Source organism: Protopterus annectens, chromosome 13.part0, assembly GCF_019279795.1.
Source record: "Protopterus annectens isolate FY-2018-M chromosome 13.part0, PAN1.0, whole genome shotgun sequence".
Taxonomy (NCBI): Eukaryota; Metazoa; Chordata; order Ceratodontiformes; family Protopteridae; genus Protopterus; species Protopterus annectens.
The window spans coordinates 147251011-147273329 of NC_056747.1; the positions used below are offsets into that span (position 1 = coordinate 147251011).

The 22319-nt window shown below is 40.7% G+C and overlaps 1 protein-coding gene across 1 annotated transcript in view; it reads right to left on the minus strand.

The window, feature by feature from the left end:
- The window catches only part of EPS15L1 (epidermal growth factor receptor pathway substrate 15 like 1), a 3892050-nt gene that overhangs the window by 2753513 nt on the left and 1116218 nt on the right, over window positions 1-22319 (minus strand). Inside the window, exons 8-9 of the mRNA XM_044090736.1 lie at window positions 10183-10196; window positions 2945-2960 (exon numbers count right to left, since the gene is read on the minus strand). Of these exons, the coding sequence (XP_043946671.1) occupies window positions 2945-2960; window positions 10183-10196 (30 nt within the window). The remainder of the gene's footprint in view (window positions 1-2944; window positions 2961-10182; window positions 10197-22319) is intronic.

A 22319-nucleotide genomic window follows, 5' to 3' on the forward strand; every position in this document is an offset into this window, starting at 1 on the left:
AAGGGCATCCACTTTCCATGCTTGTCTGTGGGGAGTCCTTGTGCAGAATTTGTCCAATTGGTAGTTCTGAGGGGAGTCAAACAGGTCTAGGTCTGGGCTCTCCCATTTGTTTCTCAACATGTTGAATATCTTTGGTTCCAGTTTTCACTCGTGTGGGTCCATGAAATTTCTGCCTAGGTCGTCTGCCAGTGAGTTTAGCTTGCCTGGCAGGAACTGAGCCTGTAGATGCACTTGGTAGCACAAGGCTGTGTTCCACAGAGCCACGGCTAGTCTGCAGAGGGGGTATGAGTAGGTTCCTCCCTGCTTGTTTATGTACCACATAACAGTGGTGTTGCCTGTTTTTACCAATAATTGTCCTGGAAGGATGTGGTCCTTGAAGGCTGTCAGAGCATTCTGTACAGCTAACATTTCTTTCTGATTGATATGCAGGTGCATTTGACTCGGGTTCCATTTGCCCTGAATGCACTGCTCTGTCAAGTGAGCCCACCATGCATAGTCTGATGCGTCTGTTGTTAGGGTTTGGGCGGCAGGGGGTAGAGTGAATGGCAGTCCCTTGTTGAGGTAGCAGGCCTCTGCCCACAAAAGGAATTCTGTCTTTATACAAAGGATGATAGGAATCACTGCTTTCAGGTCCTGAGAATGTTAACAGCATAGACTTTTTAGATACCATTGTAGTTTCCTCATATGCAGGCTTGCATATGGAATTAGAAGGATCCAAGAGGCCATGAACCCCAGAGCTTGCAGTATTTTCCTTGCAGTTAACTGGGTCTTTGTGGCCAGTAATTTAAAGGCGGCTGTCAGATAAACTTGTTTCTCTGGCGTGAGGTAGGCCATCTGGGAAGTTGTTTTCAAGCTTGCTCCCAGGAATACAATTTGTTGGCAGGGTACTAGATGGTTTCTTTTCATTTATGTTGTACCCCAGTGAGGTTAGAAGTTTCTTTACAAATGCCAGATGATTTAATAGTACGTCCTGGCTTTCTGCCTGAAATAGGCAACTGTCCAGGTATGGGTATATTTGAATATTTCTTTGCCTGCAAAAATGCAATGACTGGAGCTAGGCATTTTGTGAACACCTTGGGCGCAGTACATAAGCCAAAGTGCAGTGCAGAGATCTGATAGTGCATGTAGCCTGCTCTGAAGCATAGGTATTTTCTGCAAGAATCCCTTATTGGGATGTGCAGGTAAGCTTTATTTAAGTCCAATGTTGCCAACTAGGCATTTTTGCCCAGCTAGGGAAGCAGATGATGAAGAGTTAGCATTCTGAATTGTGGAATTACCAAAAAGGTGTTTAAGACAGATAGGTCCAGGATAGGACGCCAGGAGTTGTCTTTTCTGGGTACCAGAAAAAGTCTGGAGTAAAAACCTTGTCCCCATTCTTCTGCTGGGACAGGTTGAATTAGCCCTGATACGTAGAAGAGAGAGGACCTGCTGTTGAACCTCTGCCCACTGATTTGGGGGTAGGTCTCACCAACCTTTTGGTGTTGGTAAGGTGTGGAAGTGGAAGTTGTATCCTTGGGAATAATATTTAAAACCTATTTGTCTTGGGTAATGAGTTCCCAGTTTTTTGCAAGCAGGGCGATCTTTCCCCCTAAAGGCACGGTCAGATGAGCAGGGCTTGGAAGGTTTAATGTTAAGTCATTGTGACAGTTTACCATAGGGGAGTGTCTTACTACTTCCAGCTTTGGAAGTGGGAGCCCCCCACTGCTTACGCCTGTGAGCACCTTGAGACTGTGGCCTAGGTGGTCTGCTGTTCCTGGATTTGGACTGAGAAGGACTGGAAGAGACAGGAAAGGACCAATTCTTAGAAGGCCAGTGCCTTCTAAATCTGGGAAGCTGTACTTGCAGGAAATCTTTAACAGTTTGCACAGATTAAGCTTTTTCCTCCATCTTTTTAAGAATTACTTCTGCTTTGTTGCCAAACAGGTGGTCTTGGGTTAAGGGCGCATCCAGTAATTTGGCTTTAACATAATCTGGTAGAGTTTGCTCCTTAAGCCAAGCATGCCTTCTAAAAACCGACCCAGTAACAGCAGCCCTACAAGATTCCTCTGAGAAGTCAAAACCACATTGCAAAGTATGTTTACCAACTTGTTCAGCAGAATGCATTAAATCCTGTAATTCTTTATTTTCAGCACAGTCAGGAATCAAGATCAACTTCTATTGAAGTAATCCAATAAGATGCTGCTGGTACTTTAACATATGAAATTGGCAGTTTAAGGCCCTAATGGCCAAAGTACCAGAAGTGTATACCTTCTTACCCCATCTGTCCAGCGCCCTGGAATCGCTATCAGAGGGGGTAGGATTTTTGGCAGTAGTAGCCCTTTGGGTCCCTGTGAAATGGTCTCTGGGTCCGCAGTAGGATTCTTGAAGAGGAACTTGTGAGAATCAGGTACTCTAATACCTGTCAGGTTTCCTGTGAGCCGGAGGTAAGGTGTCTGGGGAAAGGCTAGAGTCCAAGAAGGCATCATCTACAATGTACAGTACAGGGGGGATAGCTAGAGGCCTGTGTTGAGGAAGGAGTAAGAATTCCCTAAGCCTCTTTTTGGAGTCAGAGTAATCCTCGCTTTCCCAGCAGAAATGCTCCCTAAGAGTGTGCAAAGTTTCACCAAAAGAAAAATCTTCTGGAAGGGGAAGCAGATGGAATGGAGTCTTCTGCATCAGAATCCTCATAGGTAGATAAGGGCAAATCCTGGTCATCAGAAGAAACAGAAATTTCAGAATCCTGATCAGAAGAATCAGAAGGAAAATCGGTTCTAGGTCTCTTGGAGGGAGAAGGGTGGCTTCCCCTAATTAGAGTAATAAGGTCCTTCAGCCATTCTTATTTGTTTTTTAGGCATATGGGCCTGACCATGCGGTTTGGACGTCGGTTTTCTAGGCGTGGATTGAGTCTTAGGCCTTGAAGAAGATGGTGTCGGTTTGCTATGCAAATCAGTAGGCCTGAATACACCCTCAGAAGCCAGTGCCTGCACAATGACTCCAGACCCATCCAAGGTAGAGACATCCGCAGGTTCCATAGTCGAAGAAGCATCTCGTGGCATACCCGACTCCGAATGGGTCTCAGTAGAGGCCTGTGAATCAGAAGTAGCGGGTATCAGGGGCTGCGAAAGAGCCTCACTAAATACCGGCGAACTGGCGGCTAGCTTAACGGAAGTGTCATCGGCAGCTTTGGACCTATGCGATCTGTCTTTATCTTTACGTTTTTTCGGAATATCGGCAGTTGGATGGCTTACCGAAGCCATTTCTGGATAATTGAACAGAGTACCGAAATTGATGCGAAAATGAACCAACAACGAATAGTACGATGACTGAATAAGGCACAAAACCGACAGTGAGGGATGTCTTGGTCTGGGCCTAAGCAAGGAATGCAGTACGAATGAAAATCTTTAAGAGGTATTTGCTTTCCACAAGAAATACAATTGTTAACTTTTACTTGACATCGGTTTAGAGCAAGAAAAAGGATCCCCAACGGGGTACTTAACTTTTTAGAAGACTTCGGTTCTGAAAGTCGAAAATTAAAATTTCAGGAGTCGGCTGACCGGCACTTATGAACTGCTTCTGCTTCGGGCACCGCATGGCAAGAAAGACTGATGTAATGGTGTTGGCTACATGCTTTATACCCCTGACTGCCTGACATCATGGAAGAAGAGACAGCAACCGTAGCAGGATCCAACACGTTGATAATCATGCCGGCTGAGGGATACCTGCAAGCAGATAACCCAAATGTAATGACTGCAACAGTGAAACACGAAGACCATCCTCTCTAGGGTGAAATTAACAGCTGCAGTGGACATGCCTAACCCTCTTGTTTCATGGTGGCTGTAGGGATTACAAGGAAAAAGGGAGCCAAGGAAAAAAGAATGGTCCGAGGAATCAGAAATGGCCAAAGGAGAGTCACCTATCTGCGGCAATTTGAAACCTGATAGCCTAATGAAAGGGCAAAGCTGACAGAATTTTTTTGGTGGCTGGAAGAAGAAAGAACCAAGGGACAGTAGGTTGTCCCATGGTGAAGCTGAAAAAGATGCCCAGCAGTTGTCTAAGAAACAGTTAAGCATTAAAAAAAGTTGAGTCTTCAACCAAATATAGTGTAAAGCACTTTTAAATGCTTATCACAGCCCCAAAGATAATTTAATAAAAGTTCTAAATAGGAAAAAAAAAGTTTTAAGTTAGTTTCAACTTGTTTTCCTCAAAAGTAGAAAGTAATGCTCAAAGTAAAAAGTGAGAGTCACATGACCATCCAAACTCTTTTCCTAGCGGAATTTTTTTTATACCGAAAGTTAATCTTCTGTCACAAATAGTGGAAGGTTCCCCCCATCCAAGGGGAACTTATCTGCCCATCAATGGAGAGGTGTTAACCACCCATCAATCCTCCAAAGTCCACAAGAGGTGCACTCTTTGGCAGCAAGAAAGCTCTAAAGGGCTTTTTGCTCAAACCACTTTTTCTTCATCTCTGCCCAAGCTGGTAATGGTTTGAACACATGGAAGTTGCCCTTAAGCTTCAGATGCTGTCTAGATGTTATATCTTTAGCAGGATATATAACCCATTAATATAACTAGCATTACTATAGCAGTGATCAAATGAACAATAGGAGGAAAGAATGGAGGGATCTGAAGAAGTAGTAGTTTTGAATTTCATAAATGAAGAGGTTAGGCAAAGGAAAATCACCAAATAAGAAAAAAAGAAGGAAGTGTAGTCCAGCTTTATATCTGAATGCAAAGAGTATTAAAAGTGAACTCAGAAGTAATGCTGATCTGTTATGTATGGTGCAAACAAAGAAAAAAAATGTTAAGTGTTTATGAACCATATGGTTTACTAATGAAATTAACAGAAGACAGCTTAAATTTTGTTGGGGAGATGAATTGTGCGGTTGTTTGATAGGGATAAATGCTCTGGTGTCACTGTTTTTTGTTAAAAAAAAAAGACATTAAAAATAAAGGATGCAGTGGCTATTGAAGGTGGGGGGGGGTGGGCTTTAGTGGTGAATGTTATGCATCAATAATAAAGATGAGGGCTGCTTCAAAGAATACATCCTGTGTGTGTTAACACCTTACAATACAATGGGTAATTAATTGCAATTTAAGGAAGGAACGATGGGGGGAATGTTAAATGTCTAGAAGCATTTAATTTAGAAAACCTTGCGAAGGGTAAACAGAGATCTTTTAAACAAAGACAGACTAAAGGCTACTATTCCAGCCTCTAGCTCCTTTAATTTTTTCCATCATACAATACACCTGTGCCACTAGTTACCTCATATCAAGTTTACCTGTCTATAGGAATGGAATCTGATCTGAAAGGACATGACTGGAGAAGCGCTAACATGGTCAAGGTACTCTAGTATGACAATTTGAAAGGGGGCTGGAGAGAGAGATGTATCGAACGGCCAGGACTGAAAAGGATCTAATATTACAGTGATTACAAAACTACAGTATTCTGTTCATCCTATCTGTCCAATCTAACTGCTAGTTTAGTACCTGAAACTACTGAGAATCTTGTGAGGTATCATGAAGAAAGACACTTGAGGATAGTGGCTGCAAAAGAAGCTGTAGACCTCAAAATCATACCCGAATGGTAATGTCTGGCAGAAGTATGCTATGCAGATAAAGGTGTTATGGCACAAAAAGTCAACAGTTGAGGAATTTCTAAAGAAAGCTGCACAAATGGTGATGGAGCTTGTACACTGAGCCTTTGGTGTGCACAGTAAGGGGTTGATGAGGGGTTGATTGCTTATAAAATACTCAAAGCAGACATAATCAGATAGCCACCTGGAAAGGAACATTTTGAAATTAATCCAAAGCCCGTTTGTGATAAAGGAAACAAAGCTGAGAATCATTCTAGAATGATTTAGCCCTGTGAAGATAAAATCTTAATTGTCTAAATATCTGGTGCGTGAAGACTATATTCCCCTTGGTTAGAATGGTTCGGGGAAAAAATGACAAATGGGTAGGCTTAGTTTAAGCTTGAATAGGATGCCACCTTGGGAATAAAGGATGATTTGTGAGTAGCAACTCCCTATCCATATGGAAGATCAGGTGTGGTGTAGCAGAGGATAAAGCCTGCAACTCACTTTTGTACCTAAAGTAACTGCCACTAGAAACAGAGTTTTCCAAGAAATTTCAGCGGGACAGAAGATGCTAGCTCAAAAGGAGCCTCAGTAAGAGCTTCCAAAACAAAATTAAGGTCCCAAGGAGGGGACAGGTTCTCTGACCAGAGGGTAGAGGAGGAAGGAATGTTCCCCTCAATTGCTTTTTTATAACTCCATTATGAAAATTTGATAAGGCAATTAATTGAACTTTGATGGCAGAAAAAAATGGAGCTTGAACCAAACATCCGAGCAAAGAATAAAAGTATGTTTGGAACACAGGCATTAGAAGGATCCATTCCCTGAGAGGTCACCCAAATAGAAAACTGTTTCCATTAGCTGTAGTCAATTTTCCATATAGTGTCCTTTTGATACGAAGAAGATATAGCCAACTTTTTGTACAATGAAGGGTCTTTGGCCATTAATGGAATTGAAGAAACCATGCAGTTAACTACAGGTTGTGTAGGTCTGGATGAGGTGACTCAGAAGGTTGAGAGAGAAAATCTGTCTAGGTATCCAAGAGCCACGGGTGTTCCCTGATGTGAGGCTGCAGCAGAGAAAACCAAATTTGCCTGCACCAGTAAGATACAATGAGAATTACTGTGGCTTTGCATCGTATCACTTTCGGTAATAACCTTGACATTAGGGGAAGGGGAGAAGTGTACAGAAGCCCAGTGGCCCACTGCCTAACTAGCGTGATTTTTGGTGACTGTCCAATTGCTGCTGAACTTTGGTTTGAGAGCCAAAAAGGTCAGCGCAAGGCTGGCCTCAGCAGTTGAAATTTTGATGAACACAGGATTTGAGGGACCACCTGTAAGGCATCAGAACAGATCTGCTGAGACCGTCTGCAAGGCAACTGGTCCTCCTTGAAACATGTGCAGCTGTCAGAAAGTGATGCAAATCACACACTGATTGTGCAACTCTCACAGCTTCTCAAAATAAGTGGTAGGACCTTTTTCCTCCTACTTGATGATATACAACAGTCACGTCTGGACTGAAATCACGCCTGGAGGCAAGAAGTCCTGCAGTCCCTGCACCAAGAGGACTACTGCCCTCACTACTCAGGATATTAATGTGAAGGCTGGCCTCTTTGTTGGCACCATACACCTTGAGCGCTCCCCTCCAGAAAATACTTCCCCATCCCAGAGAGGAGATGTCCATACTTACTATTGCCACGGGAGGTGGCATAACCAAATGTCTTCTTGAATGAATGAATAAATGAATGAAGTAGGAAGTCAGCCACTACTGTAAATGAGCTTTGCACAGATAGGTCATATTATTCCTGGAGTACAAGGAAAGTGTGAAACTTGACGCCACTGAGCTCTGAAAAGCCACTAACGAATTCTCACAAGAAACCTGTCAAAGTACACCATTACAATGAAGGAAGCCATTATACTTAGAACTCAAAAAAACTAGCATTGCTGATAAATAACTGAACTGGAGAAGAGTTTATATTGAGTTATTTAAGATCTGAATTAACTCAGGAGGAAGGAATATTATGCACTTTGTTGTGTACAGGTTATGAAATGGAACTGCTCGAGATGGCTAAAAGTTTGACTTTTCACAGTTTATGCAAATGCCCAATGACAGATAAAGCGGAAGCAATTACCGTCTGTGTTTGAACAAAGACTTTTCATTGTGGACACAAGGAAAAAGTCTAGACATGAAAATGTACAGTTGTCTACACTTACCATAAATGTAGATGTTCGAGTGTATTCACTGCTGCAGTCATCACACTTGGGTTATCTGCCTGCAGGTAGCCCTCAATCAGCCCGAATACCAGAGACTCAGTACTTCTGCATCGGTTGCTGTTGCTCCAGGACTGAAAACAGACAGCCAATGCCATTACATCAGTTTTTCTTGCCCCAAATGTCAGGAGCCCCCCGTACGGAGCTAAGCTATGGTGGCAAAATCACCATCAGTAAAAAGTAAATATCAATACCAATACCCCTGTAAGGGGAGAGTAATATAAACAGAGAGGAGAAAGAGAGAAGGGGGATGGAGGGAGGAAAACCAGGACTGCAACAGTAAATACACCCGAACATCTACATTTATGCTAAGTGTACACAACTGTACTATATTAGACAAAAAAAATGAGATGCTCCAACTGAAGAGTCCAGGTATATTGAAATAAATACTGAAGAAAGAGAAAACCTGGAACTCACCACGAACAGGCTTAATAAAATATAAAATCAGCTTTATTAGGTAAGCGCTTTCGCGTATCAACAGATACGCTTCCTCAGACCATAGGTTAAAACATTACTGTTAGTTCCTTTTATACAAAACAACATCATCATCAAGAGCATCATAAGCAATAAATTAATTAAGTAATAATAAATCAATTAACCAATAAAAATTAGTGACTTTGGATTCCTTCAAGTGGCAATGCCATGAAACCATTCATTTCTAAACGAACAAATGGATAGGTGTATTTTTTAATAAATACATATACTAGACAAGTAAATATAAACGTAGAATAAATATGCAATATAAAATTCTTTAAAACTTAAAACTGTTATGCACTTGATGTTCAACCTTTTTATGCATATATATATATACACCTAAGTTAATATACAATGCTGTGTGTGTGATATAAGACTTCTCAGAATTAAAACCTAGGATCTGGCACCTAATTCTAGTTGTATATAAATATTAAATGAACAAGGTACACATAGATATAAATCATCATATATAAGAATGTGTAAATTACTAAAATATCAATCAGTGCAGGAATAAAAAATGTAAAATGTTCTAACTAGACAAAAGCAAGTATGTAATATATGATATAGATATGATGTAAAATATTATTTAATTGACTATTTCTGTCATGATATTTGGAAGGGGGACTTAACTAGACAAAAGCAAATGTGCAATACATTATATGAAATGTGAGATATTATTTAACTAACTATTTCTGTCATAATGCTTAGTAGGAGACTAAGTATGTTTTAAATCATCTCCGTGATTTAAGGTGAGATCTAAGTGTTATATAAGTATTCAGGCCCGGTGGAACATGTGCCTTGAGTTTGAATATCCAATATAATTCTTTTTGTTCAAGTAATAGCATATAGTCTCCTCCTCTTGAATTTTGTTTAACAATTTGCAGTACTTTAAACACAAAAGAATGACCAGGACAGAGTTTGGTATGCATGGCTAAAGCATTTAATTCATTTCCACGCTTAATCTCGTATAGGTGATTATATATCCTATTTTTTAATTTTCTCTTGGTCATCCCAATATAAAAACTGGAACATGATGTACAGGTTGCTAGATAGATTAGGCCTGTAGTATCACATGAAGCATAAAGCTTCGGAGTTAAGAAAAAGCCATCAATTATAGGATGTTTAAAAACTTGATTCTTAGAGATATATTTACAATAATTACAGTGATGGCAAGGAAATGTGCCTATTTTATCAGAAAATCTATCAATATTAATATTGGCTACTCCTGAGTTGGCACATAAAAGCAGTTTCAAATTTTTATTATTCCTAAAAGTAAATAAAGGAAACTTTCCTACTATTTTTAAAGTCTGCTCATCAATTGTCAGGACATGCCAATTGTTAATGATAATTTTCTTAATATTGTGAATATCATTAGAATATGTAGTTAGAAACCTGACTTTTTCTGCTCTATTATTGTTATTACTATAGTCACCTACAATGGGTGTACTATAAGTTGGCTTATATACTTTAACATTTTTAGTTGTATTCATAACTTCTAATGTTTGTGTTCTAATTTGTCTCACAGTTGTTTTATTATAACCTCTTTCTAGAAATATATCTTCCATTTTGTTTGCTTCTGTCACTAGATCAGTGTCATTTTTACAACGTTTAGATAATCTGTTAAACTGACTTTTAACAATACCATTGAAAATGTGTCGTGGATGCATGCTGTCGAATCGTAATATTGTATTTTTCCAACATGATTTTCTGTGTAACTTTGATATAAGTTTGCCTTTTTCAATGAACAAAGTTACATCAAGAAAATCCACTGATTCATATGATGTTTCTGTAGTAAACTTCAGAAAACTGGTGGTGGTTGCTAACTGATGCATAAATTCATTGAATTTGTCCGCAGTTCCATCCCAAACCACTAGGATGTCATCAACGAATCGTTTGTAGGCTATCACCTTATTGAAGGACTGATGTGTGAATACAAATTCTTGCTCCCATTTATAAACAACCAAATTGGCGTATGTATTAGCGCAAGGGGTCCCCATTGCTACCCCTGCTTTTTGTATATATAAACATTCGCCATAAGAGAATACATTGTTACTAAGAACAATGTCTAGCAATTGACATATTAAAATCTGTTTATTACAATCAAATGATGGGTGTATGGAAATCAATTCCCTTATTGCTTCTATTCCTTGGTCATTCGGGATGCTAGTAAATAAGCTTTGTACATCCATGGTAATTAATAGATGTTGACCCTTCACTAAGGGTATGTCTAAAGAATCTAAGTAATCAAGCAGTTGATATGTGTCCTTCAGAATACTATGAATATTGTTAACTACTGGTCTCAATGTGTCTTCCAAAAAGACTGAAATGTTTTCAGTCACCCATCTTTCCCCAGAGACTATTGGTCGCATAGGGGGTGGGGACAAACCTTTGTGCATTTTCGGAAGCCCTTTAATGATGGGTATTTGTGGATGTTCTATTGAGAAAAAATCATATAGTTCCTTTGAGATCTGACGACACATCAGCATATCATAAAGTGCATCATTAATAGTGTTTTCAATTTTTGTTAACTTAGCTTTGTTAATTATGCCATACGTTTCTGTATCATTTAGCATCTCGGTCATGTACTTAACATAGTCATGGCTGTCTAACAACACAAGCCCCCCTCCCTTATCTGCTGGTCTGATACATAGGGAGGAATCATTAATAAACTTAGTTAATGATAGTTTTTCTTGCTTAGATAAGTTAAAATACATACATTTTCTCTTGCTACTATAAAAATAGTGATAAAGATCTCTTTCGCACATCTTAATAAAACAGTCTATATGCCCAGGAAAGGGCGGAGTAAAAATACTCTTGCGCTTATGTCTTGAAGTTTCTAAAGTAGAGCTAGCAGTTCCATTTACTTTACTATTAAAAAATAGCTTGAGACTAATAGTTCTCCCAAACAAGCGTAGGTCTACCAATAGTTGCGATAAATCACTCCCTTGAGAGGGAATGAATGATAAACCTTTATTCAACAGTGCAATGTCATTTTCATCAAGTACAAACCTTGACAAGTTGAAAAAGATATTTTCTATGGCCTCTGTCGCCTTCTCTGATTGTCTATGCTCTCTCCTGAGTATTTTCGTTTCCTCCTTCCCCAACTGTGAGAAAGATCGCGTGGAAAGGTGTTTCTCTTTATGGGGAAAGGTAAAAAAGAAGAAGAAGAAGCAACTAATCTATCAGGAGCATTATATTTAGGTTTTGCTCCAAGATTCTTGTGTATGTCCACTAAACGGTTTGCCTCCTGGTTGGGGAGAGGCGTAGATGTCGCTGATATGGATACAGAGGTAGCAGGTAACTCCGGTGGCGTAATAAAAGCCTCTTCCGTAGGTTCTTCACATGGCAGGAAATAAACTTGAATACTAGCTTCCAGTACATGCAGCTACTTATCGATTACTTCACTCCTATTGAAAATCAACTTTTAGCACAAGTGAACAAGCTCAATAAAGAGCTTAAGGACAATTTTCAGAGTGACCTTTGCAATAAGAGGTTAGAAAATATATATACTCAAGTCAGCGCATATGCCTCTAGATTGCAACAAATAAAACATAAAAAGTTACAGCGAGATTTTTCAGATTTCAGTTCTGGGACTGTTTTCGTTTGGAATAAAAGAACTGAACCCAATATGCGTACGGACAATGTAAATACAAACTTGCCGCCTCTAGATAACACAGTGGTTTCAGGCGTTCCCATTGGTTCTCCACTTACTTCAGTCCCTCTGCATCGACGACATGAAGAACCTACGGAAGAGGCTTTTATTACGCCACCGGAGTTACCTGCTACCTCTGTACCCATATCAGCAACATCTACGCCTCTCCCCAACCAGGAGGCAAACCATTTAGTGGACATACACAAGAATCTTGGAGCAAAACCTAAATATAATGCTCCTGATAGATTAGTTGCTTCTTCTTCTTTTTTACCTTTCCCCATAAAGAGAAACACCTTTCCACGCGATCGTTCTCACAGTTGGGGAAGGAGGAAACGAAAATACTCAGGAGAGAGCATAGACAATCAGAGAAGGCGACAGAGGCCATAGAAAATATCTTTTTCAACTTGTCAAGGTTTGTACTTGATGAAAATGACATTGCACTGTTGAATAAAGGTTTATCATTCATTCCCTCTCAAGGGAGTGATTTATCGCAACTATTGGTAGACCTACGCTTATTTGGGAGAACTATTACTCTCAAGTTATTTTTTAATAATAAAGTAAATGGAACTGCCAGCTCTACTTTAGAAACTTCAAGGCATAAGCGCAAAAGTATTTTTACTCCGCCTTTCCTGGGCATATAGACTGTTTTATTAAGATGTGCGAAAGAGATCTTTATCACTGTTTTTACAGTAGCAAGAGAAAATGTATGTATTTTAACTTATCTAAGCAAGAAAAGCTATCATTAACTAAGTTTATTAATGATTCCTCCCTATGTATCAGACCAGCAGATAAGGGAGGGGGGCTTGTGTTGTTAGACAGCCATGACTCTGTCAAGTACATGACCGAGATGCTAAATGATACAGAAACGTATGGCATAATTAACAAAGCTAAGTTAACAAAAATTGAACACACTATTAATGATGCACTTTATGATATGCTAATGTGTCATCAGATCTCAAAGGAACTATATGATTTTTTCTCAATAGAACATCCACAAATACCCATCATTAAAGGGCTTCCGAAAATGCACAAAGGTTTGTCCCCACCCCCTATGCGACCAATAGTCTCTGGGGAAAGATGGGTGACTGAAAACATTTCAGTCTTTTTGGAAGACACATTGAGACCAGTAGTTAACAATATTCATAGTATTCTGAAGTACACATATCAACTGCTTGATTACTTAGATTCTTTAGACATACCCTTAGTGAAGGGTCAACATCTATTAATTACCATGGATGTACAAAGCTTATTTACTAGCATCCCGAATGACCAAGGAATAGAAGCAATAAGGGAATTGATTTCCATACACCCATCATTTGATTGTAATAAACAGATTTTAATATGTCAATTGCTAGACATTGTTCTTAGTAACAATGTATTCTCTTATGGCGAATGTTTATATATACAAAAAGCAGCGGTAGCAATGGGGACCCCATGCGCTAATACATACGCCAATTTGGTTGTTTATAAATGGGAACAAGAATTTGTATTCACACATCAGTCCTTCACTAAGGTGATAGCCTACAAACGATTCGTTGATGACATCCTAGTGGTTTGGGATGGAACTGCAGACTAATTCAATGAATTTATGCATCAGTTAGCAACCACCACCAGTTTTCTGAAGTTTACTACAGAAACATCATATGAATCAGTGGATTTTCTTGATGTAACTTTGTTCATTGAAAAAGGCAAACTTATATCAAAGTTACACATAAAATCATGTTGGAAAAATACAATATTACGATTCGACAGCATGCATCCACGACATATTTTCAATGGCATTGTCAAAAGTCAGTTTAACAGATTATCTAAACTTTGTAAAAATGACACTGATCTAGTGACAGAAGCAAACAAAATGGAAGATATATTTTTAGAAAGAGGTTACAATAAAGCAACTGTGAGACAAATTAGAATACAAATATTAGAAGATATGAATACTACTAAAATGTTAAAGTATATAAGCCAACTTATAGTACACCCATTGTAGGTGACTATAGTAATAACAATAATAGAGCAGAAAAAGTCAGGTTTCTAACTACAAATTCTAATGATATTCACAATATTAAGAAAATTATCATTAACAATTGGCATGTCCTGACAATTGATGAGCAGACTTTAAAAATAGTAGGAAAGTTTCCTTTATTTACTTTTAGGAATAATAAAAATTTGAAACGGCTTTTATGTGCCAACTCAGGAGTAGCCAATATTAATATTGATAGATTTTCTGATAAAATAGGCACATTTCCTTGCCATCACTGTAATTATTGTAAATATATCTCTAAGAATCAAGTTTTTAAACATCCTATAATTGATGGCTTTTTCTTAACTCCGAAGCTTTATGCTTCATGTGATACTACAGGCCTAATCTATCTAGCAACCTGTACATCATGTTCCAGTTTTTATATTGGGATGACCAAGAGAAAATTAAAAAATAGGATATATAATCACCTATACGAGATTAAGCGTGGAAATGAATTAAATGCTTTAGCCATGCATACCAAACTCTGTCCTGGTCATTCTTTCGTGTTTAAAGTACTGCAAATTGTTAAACAAAATTCAAGAGGAGGAGACTATATGCTATTACTTGAACAAAAATAATTATATTGGATATTCAAACTCAAGGCACATGTTCCACCGGGCCTGAATACTTATATAACACTTAGATCTCACCTTAAATCACGGAGATGATTTAAAACATACTTAGTCTCCTACTAAGCATTATGACAGAAATAGTTAGTTAAATAATATCTCACATTTCATATAATGTATTGCACATTTGCTTTTGTCTAGTTAAGTCCCCCTTCCAAATATCATGACAGAAATAGTCAATTAAATAATATTTTACATCATATCTATATCATATATTACATACTTGCTTTTGTCTAGTTAGAACATTTTACATTTTTTATTCCTGCACTGATTGATATTTTAGTAATTTACACATTCTTATATATGATGATTTACATCTATGTGTACCTTGTTCATTTAATATTTATATACAACTAGAATTAGGTGCCAGATCCTAGGTTTTAATTCTGAGAAGTCTTATATCACAGACACAGCATTGTATATTAACTTAGGAGTATATATATATATATGCATAAAAAGGTTGAACATCAAGTGCATAACAGTTTTAAGTTTTAAAGAATTTTATATTGCATATTTATTCTACGTTTATATTTACTTGTCTAGTATATGTATTTATTAAAAAATACACCTATCCATTTGTTCGTTTAGAAATGAATGGTTTCATGGCATTGCCACTTGAAGGAATCCAAAGTCACAAATTTTTATTGGTTAATTGATTTATTATTACTTAATTAATTTATTGCTTATGATGCTCTTGATGATGATGTTGTTTTGTATAAAAGAAACTAACAGTAATGTTTTAACCTATGGTCTGAGGAAGCGTATCTGTTGATACGCGAAAGCGCTTACCTAATAAAGCTGATTTTATATTTTATTAAGCCTGTTCGTGGTGAGTTCCAGGTTTTCTCTTTCTTCAACTGTACTATATTCTTTATGTTTCACTGTTGCAGTCATCACACTTGGGTTGATTCCCAAAGCTGAAGAAACGGTGCAGGCAGTCAAGAAGAGTTTGGGCTGGCTAGTATGCCCTGCAGGAATGCTGTTGCAAAACCCGCCCTGGATTTGAAAAATAAGGCAGGTGGTAATGCTTGGTGAATATGTGTACAGAACTTCAGGTAGCAGCTTCCAGAATGTCCCTAGTAGGGACTCCCCTGAGGAATGCTGTAGAGGTAGAAGTTACCCTAGTGGAATGTGTTCTGACCCCCTGAGGGGTAGGTTTCCCATGGTGTTTGTAGCAGAAATGGATACAGTGTGCTATCCATTTGGAAACTGTCTGTTTTAAAATGGCCTTGCCCTCTGCCCCTGGTGCAAAACTGAGTAGTAACTGGTCAGATTTCCTGAAGGGCTTAGTCCCATCAAGTTAGAATCTGAGCGGTCTGTGCACGTCCAAGGTGCAGGATCCTTTCCCCTTTATTTTGAGGACTATGAAAGAATGTAGGCAAATGGATAGATTGAGAGCTGCAATTGACACTACTTTAGGCATAAAGGAAGGATTAGTCATGAGGGAGACCCTGTCAGCATGAAAAATAATGAAGGGCTCCACAGCCATGAGTGCTTGTAGCTCAGACACTCTTCTAGCAGAAGTGATGGCCAGAAGCAAAGCTGTTTTCTAAGAGAGGAATTTTAACTCTGCTAATGCTGCAGGCTCATAAGTGGGGTAAGCGTGAGCTTTTCCAGTACAAAGTTAAGGTCCCAAGCAGGGGTGGGTGCTCTCCTTGGTGGCCTTAAGTTGTCTGCCCCTCTCAGGAACTGTTTGATGAGAGGGTGAGAGAAGAGAGGTGGCTCAGTGTTGTAATGAGCCGAGATGGCAGAGGCATGGATCTTAATAGAGGAGAAGGATAGACCTCTATGGATTAGACTTGTTAGGTAATCCAGGATTAGAGGTAGGGAGGGCAGTGCTGTGTCCTCTCCTTTAAATTGAATCCAGGAGCAATACATTTTCCACTTATCCGCATAGGATTTCCTTGTACTGGGTCTTCTGGCTTCCAGAATGACATCCAGCACCTGCTTGCTTAGGTTGGTCAGTGGGGGAGAATTCAAGGAATAAGCCAGGCAGCAAGATTCAGGGTTTGCAGTTGCGGATGCAAGATCTGTCCCCCCTCTTGAGTGAGGAGGGTCGGGCTCTGGGGTAGGTGCCAGGGTGGCACCGGTGACAGGCTGCGCAGTAATGGGTACCAGTGCTGGCATGGCCAGTCTGGGGCAATCAGGATTGTTCTTGGTCTGTTCTGTCTTATCTTAAGCAATATTCTTGAGAGAAGGGGCAGAGGGGGAAATGGATAGATCGAGAGGTTTACCCACTGGAAGGATAGGGCATCCACTTTCCAGGCCCTGCTGTGAGGTGCGCTGGTGCAGAATTTGCTGAACTGGTGATTGAAGAGGGAGGCAAAGAGGTCCACCTTCTGGGGTCCCCCATTTCTGAGTCATAAGGCTGAAGGTGCTGGGCTCTAACTGCCACTCGTGTGGGTCTAGGAGATTTTTGTTTAAGTCGTCTTCCAATGAGTTTTGTTTGCCCTGGCAGGAATTGAGCTTGCAGATGGACCTGCATGTCCAGGGCCGTGTTCCACAGGGCCATGGCTAGCCTGCAGAGTGGGTAAGAGTGGGTTTCCCCCTGCTTGTTGATCTACCACATAACTGTAGTGTTGTCTGTTTTTATTAGCAGGGGTCCAGGTGAGAGTAGGGATCTGAAAGTTGTCAGAGGGTGCTGGACAGCTAGCATCTCTTTTTGGTTAATGTACAGATGAATTTGACTTGGGCTCCAGTGGCCCTGAATGCACTTGTCGTCCAGGTGCACCCCCCAGGCATAGTCTGATGAGTCTGAGGTTAGGGTCTGGGTGGCGTGGGGTTGAGTAAAGGGAAATCCTTTGCTGTGGTTGCATGCTGCTGCCCACCAAAGAAACTCTGTCCTTAGACAAGGTATGATAGGAAAGACAGCTTCCAGGTCCTGAAAATGTTGGCATCAAAGACTTAAGTACCACTGAAGTTTCCTCATATGCAGTCTTGCATATGAAATTAGCAAAATGCAAGAGGCCATGAATACTAGGGCCTGCAGGATTTTCCTTGCAGATATCTGGGTTCTAGTGGCCATTTGAGTGAAGTAGCCTGTCAGATAGGCTTGTTTTTCTGGAGTAAAGAATGCCATCTGGGATGCTGTGTCTAAGCTTGCTCCAAGGAATACAATCTTTTGACTGGGGACTAGCTTTGATTTCTTTTCATTGACAGCATACCCCAGGGAGGTTAGAAGGTTCTTTACAAATGTCAGGTGCTGCAACAGCATTTCCCGACTGTCTGCCTGAATCAGGCAGTCGTCCAAGTACGGGTAGATTTGAATTTTCTCTGTCTGCAGTAGGCAATGGCTAGAGCCAGGCATTTTGTGAATACTCCGGGAACTGTGGATAAGCCAAAGGGAAGTGCAGAGAACTGATAATGCATAGATCCTGCCCTGAAGCATAGGTATTTCCTGCATGAGTCTCTGATAGGGATGTACAGATAGGCTTCTTTTAGGTGTAGGGTGGCTAACCAGGCCTCTTTGGCCAGCATAGGAAGCAGCTGCTGAAGGGTGAGCATTTTGAATTTTGGTACCACCAGGAAGGTATTTAGAATGGAGAGATCTAGGATTGGGCGCCAAGTGCCCTATTTTCTGGGTACCAGGAAAAGTCTTGAATAAAAGCCTTGTCCCCTTTGTTCTGCTGGGACAAGCTGAATAGCCCTGATATTGAGGAGAGAGAGAAAGTACAGTTTTGTACCTACCATAAATGTAGATGTCCGATAGGTATGCATCTGCAGTCATAACATACGGGGTTGTCCTGCCTCAGGCAGCCCTGCGGTCGGCCGGATTCCAAAGTCTGGGTCTGGCCTCAGCTGATGTCGCACTTTCCCCGACGTCAGAGCTTCTGGGGTATAAAGGCATCAGCAGACGCCATTTTCCTCAGTGTTTCTTGCCCCAGATGCCAGGTGCCCTCTAGGAAGGCTAAATTTGGATAAATGTTGAAAATTCCAAACAGTAGCAAAACAAAATATATATACATATATACATACAAACAAATACACCATAATAGATTCTGCCAGCTAGCTGAAAGAGGGGTAAGCACCCTAGGAATACCACAGAGGGGAAGGAGGGTGGGTAATCCTGACTGCAGATGCATACCTATCGGACATCTACATTTATGGTAGGTACAAACCTGTACTATGTCCTTCAAGGATGCATCTGCAGTCATAACATATGGGTAGAATACCATAGCCAAACTGGGGGAGGAGGTACTAAGATAATGATGGTGTAATTAAGATCCCCTGTAAAACTGCAGTTGCAAAACCTGCTCGGGATCTGGAGTATAAAGGTAGATTGTAATGCTTGGCAAATGTATGCACGGAGCTCCAAGTAGGAGCTTCTAAAATGCCCTTGGTAGCCACCCCTCGTAGGAAAGCTGTAGTGGTGGCCGTGGCTCTTGTGGAGTGAGGCCTGATATTTTCAGGAGTTGTCTTTCCATGAAAAGAGTAGCAAAATCGAATGCAATTTCCTATCCATTTTGAAATTGTCTGTTTGGATATTGCTTTTCCTTGCACTCCAGTTGCATATGCTACAAAAAGTTGGTCAGTTTTTCTGCTGGTTTTAGTTCTGTCCAGATAGTAGCGTAGTTGTCTGTGCACATCCAGGGTGTGCAACAGTTTTTCCCCCCTGTTCTGTGGGTTAGGGAAGAACATAGGCAAATGAATAGCTTGGTTCAAGGATACCCTGGATACCACCTTTGGCATAAAAGTAGGATTGGTTCTCAGAGACACTCTATCCTGGTGAAAAATAAGGAAAGGCTGCACTACCATTAGTGCCTGTAACTCGGATACTCTTCTTGCTGAAGTGATTGCTAGAAGGAAAGCAGTTTTCCAAGATAAGAACTGTAAGTCTGCTGATGCTGCTGGTTCAAAAGGGGGTACTGTTAATTTTTCCAGCACAAAGTTGAGATCCCATGTAGGCAGAGGTTGTTTCCTTGGAGATTTTACATTTTTGATCCCTCTTAAAAATTGTCTGAGGAGAGGGTGAGAGAAGATAGGAGGATCTATGTTGTACTCTGCTGAAATTGCTAAAGCATGAATCTTAATGGAAGAATAGGACAGGCCATTGTGGAACAGTTCTGCTAAGTATTCTAGGATGTGTGCTAGGTTTGCCAGTGTGACATTTGTACCCTTTGATGCACTCCAAATGAGGAATCTCTTCCATTTTGCTGAGTATGTTTTTCTTGTGGAGGGTCTGCGAGCCTCCAGGATAATGTCCTTGACTCTCTGAGATAAAACAGTTTGGTTTTGTTTTAAGCAATTTTCCAGGCAGTTAGCTGCAGTGTTTTCAAGTTTGGATGCAGGATCTTGTAGTTGTTCTGCTTTAGAAGTAAAGGCCATAAGGGTAGAGGCCATGGGTTCGTCCGAGACATGCTTCTCAGTAGCGGATACCAATGCTGCCTTGGCCAGTCTGGAGCTATCAGAATTACCTGTGGCTGTTCCTCCCTGATCTTCAGTAGAACTTTGTACATCAATGGGAGAGGTGGAAAAGCATACACTGTTAGGGCCTTCCAGCTGAAAGAGAGGGAGTCCACCCTCCATGCTTGTGGGTGGTATACTCTTGAGCAGAATTTGTTCAGTTGGTGGTTGAGTGGGGAGGCGAACAAGTCTATCTCTGGCATTCCCCATTTCTTTGTTATGATTTTGAAGATGTGTGGATGCAGCATCCATTTGTGAGCATCCGTAGTAGTTCTGCTTAAGCTGTCTGCTAGTGAATTCTCTTTTCCTGGTACGAATATGGCCTGCAGTTGGATGTTGAGATTCAGGCCTAGGTTCCACAGATCCATTGCCATCCGACATAGAGTGTAGGAATGCGTGCCTCCCTGTTTGTTTATGTACCACATGACTGTGGTATTGTCTGTCCTTATCAGCAGATGTCCTTGCTGGAGGAATGATTTGAATGCCTCGATTGCATGCTTCACTGCCAGCATCTCCTTTAGGTTTATGTGCAAATTCAGCTGGTCTTGAGACCATAGGCCTTGGATACACTTGTCTTCCATGTGTGCACCCCATCCTAGGTCTGAGGTGTCCGTGGTGATGGTCTCCTTGGTTGTGGTTTGTTGAAAGGCAACCCTCTGTTGGTCTGGAAGGCCTGAGCCCACAACAGGAATTCCTTTTTCAGGCATGGAATGATTGGTATCATGGTTTCTAGACTGTGTCTGTGTTGAGACCATACATTCCTTAGGTACCATTGTAATTTCCTCATATGCAGCCTGGCATGCGGGATCAAGATTATGCAGGATGCCATGTAACCCAGGGCCTGCAGGACTTTCCTTGCAGTAAGCTGAGTTTGTCTTGTCAAAGCCATGAAGTAGACTGGTAGTTGCTCTTGTTTTTCTTCTGTGAGAAAAGCCATCTGAGTTATTGTGTCCAGATCCGCACCCAAAAATGTTATCCTTTGGGATGGCACTAGTCTTGACTTCTGGATGTTGATTGTGTATCCCAAGGCCTGTAACAGGTGTATGACATAGGCCAAATCCTTTATTAGTTTTGTCTTGTTGTCCGCTTGTATTAGGCAGTCGTCCAGGTATGGGTAGATTTGAATTACCTGAAGCCTGCAATGTGCAATTACTGATGCCAGGCATTTCGTGAATACTCTGGGTGCAGTAGATAAGCCAAAGGGCAATGCTGAGAATTGATAATGCTCTGATCCTGCAAGAAATCTGAGGTGTCTTCTGCAATCTGGTCGTATAGGGACGTGCAGGTATGCCTCCTTGAGATCTAGAGTCACCAGCCAAGACTCCTTGCCCAACATGGGAAGAAGTTGCTGTAAGGTCAGCATTTTGAATTTTGGCACAATGAGATATGTGTTTAGTGCGGACAAGTCGAGAATAGGCCTTCATTGGGTTTCTTTTCTTGGTACAAGGAATAGTCTGGAGTAAAATCCTTGGCCTTGTTCCATAGGTGGTACCCTTTCTATTGCTTTCATCTGAAGTAAAGTGTTGATTTGCCTTAGAGCCTCTGGCTTCTGGTTTGGTGGAAGGTTTGGCATTCCGCTCTTTTTTGGTAAAGTGTGGAAGTGAAACCTGTATCCTTTGTCTATTGTTTGCAATGTCCATTTGTCTTTTGTAATGCAATGCCAGTTTTTTGAGAATAAAGCCAACTTTCCGCCCAAGGGTGCTTCCACTTGTTCCCTGGTAGGCGGAATCAGAGCCAAGTCATTGTGTCTGTCCTGTGGAAGTGGTTGTAGTTGTAGCTGTGGCAGTACTCCTCTGGTTGGCAGGTTGCCACTGACGACCTCTGTAGGCACCCTTTGATTGACCTCTGCCTCTTGGACGTCTATTCCTGCCCCTCTGTGTTCTGGAGGTGTCTGGAAAGGACCAATTCTTTGAAGGCCAGTTTCTGCTGAACCTCGGAGGTTGGACCTGCAGAAAATCCTTTACTGTTTGCACAGATTTTGCTTTTTCTTCCACTTTCTTTAGAATCTCCTGTGCAGGGGAGCCAAATAAACTTTGTTTCTCCATTGGAGCATCTAGGAGTTCAGCCTTGACATGGTCTGGCAATGATTGCTCTTTTAGCCAGGCATGCCTTCGAATTACTGCTCCAGTCATAGCTGATCTAAATGGAGCCTCCAGTGCATCATAGCCACATTTTAAGAAATGATTACTGACCTGCTGAGAGTTGTGTACCAAATCCTGAAGGGACTTACGGTCTAAAGGTTCAGGAGAAGAAAGCTTTTTATTCAGCTGATATAACAAATATTCCTGGTACTGTATCATATGGAATTGACAGTTTAAA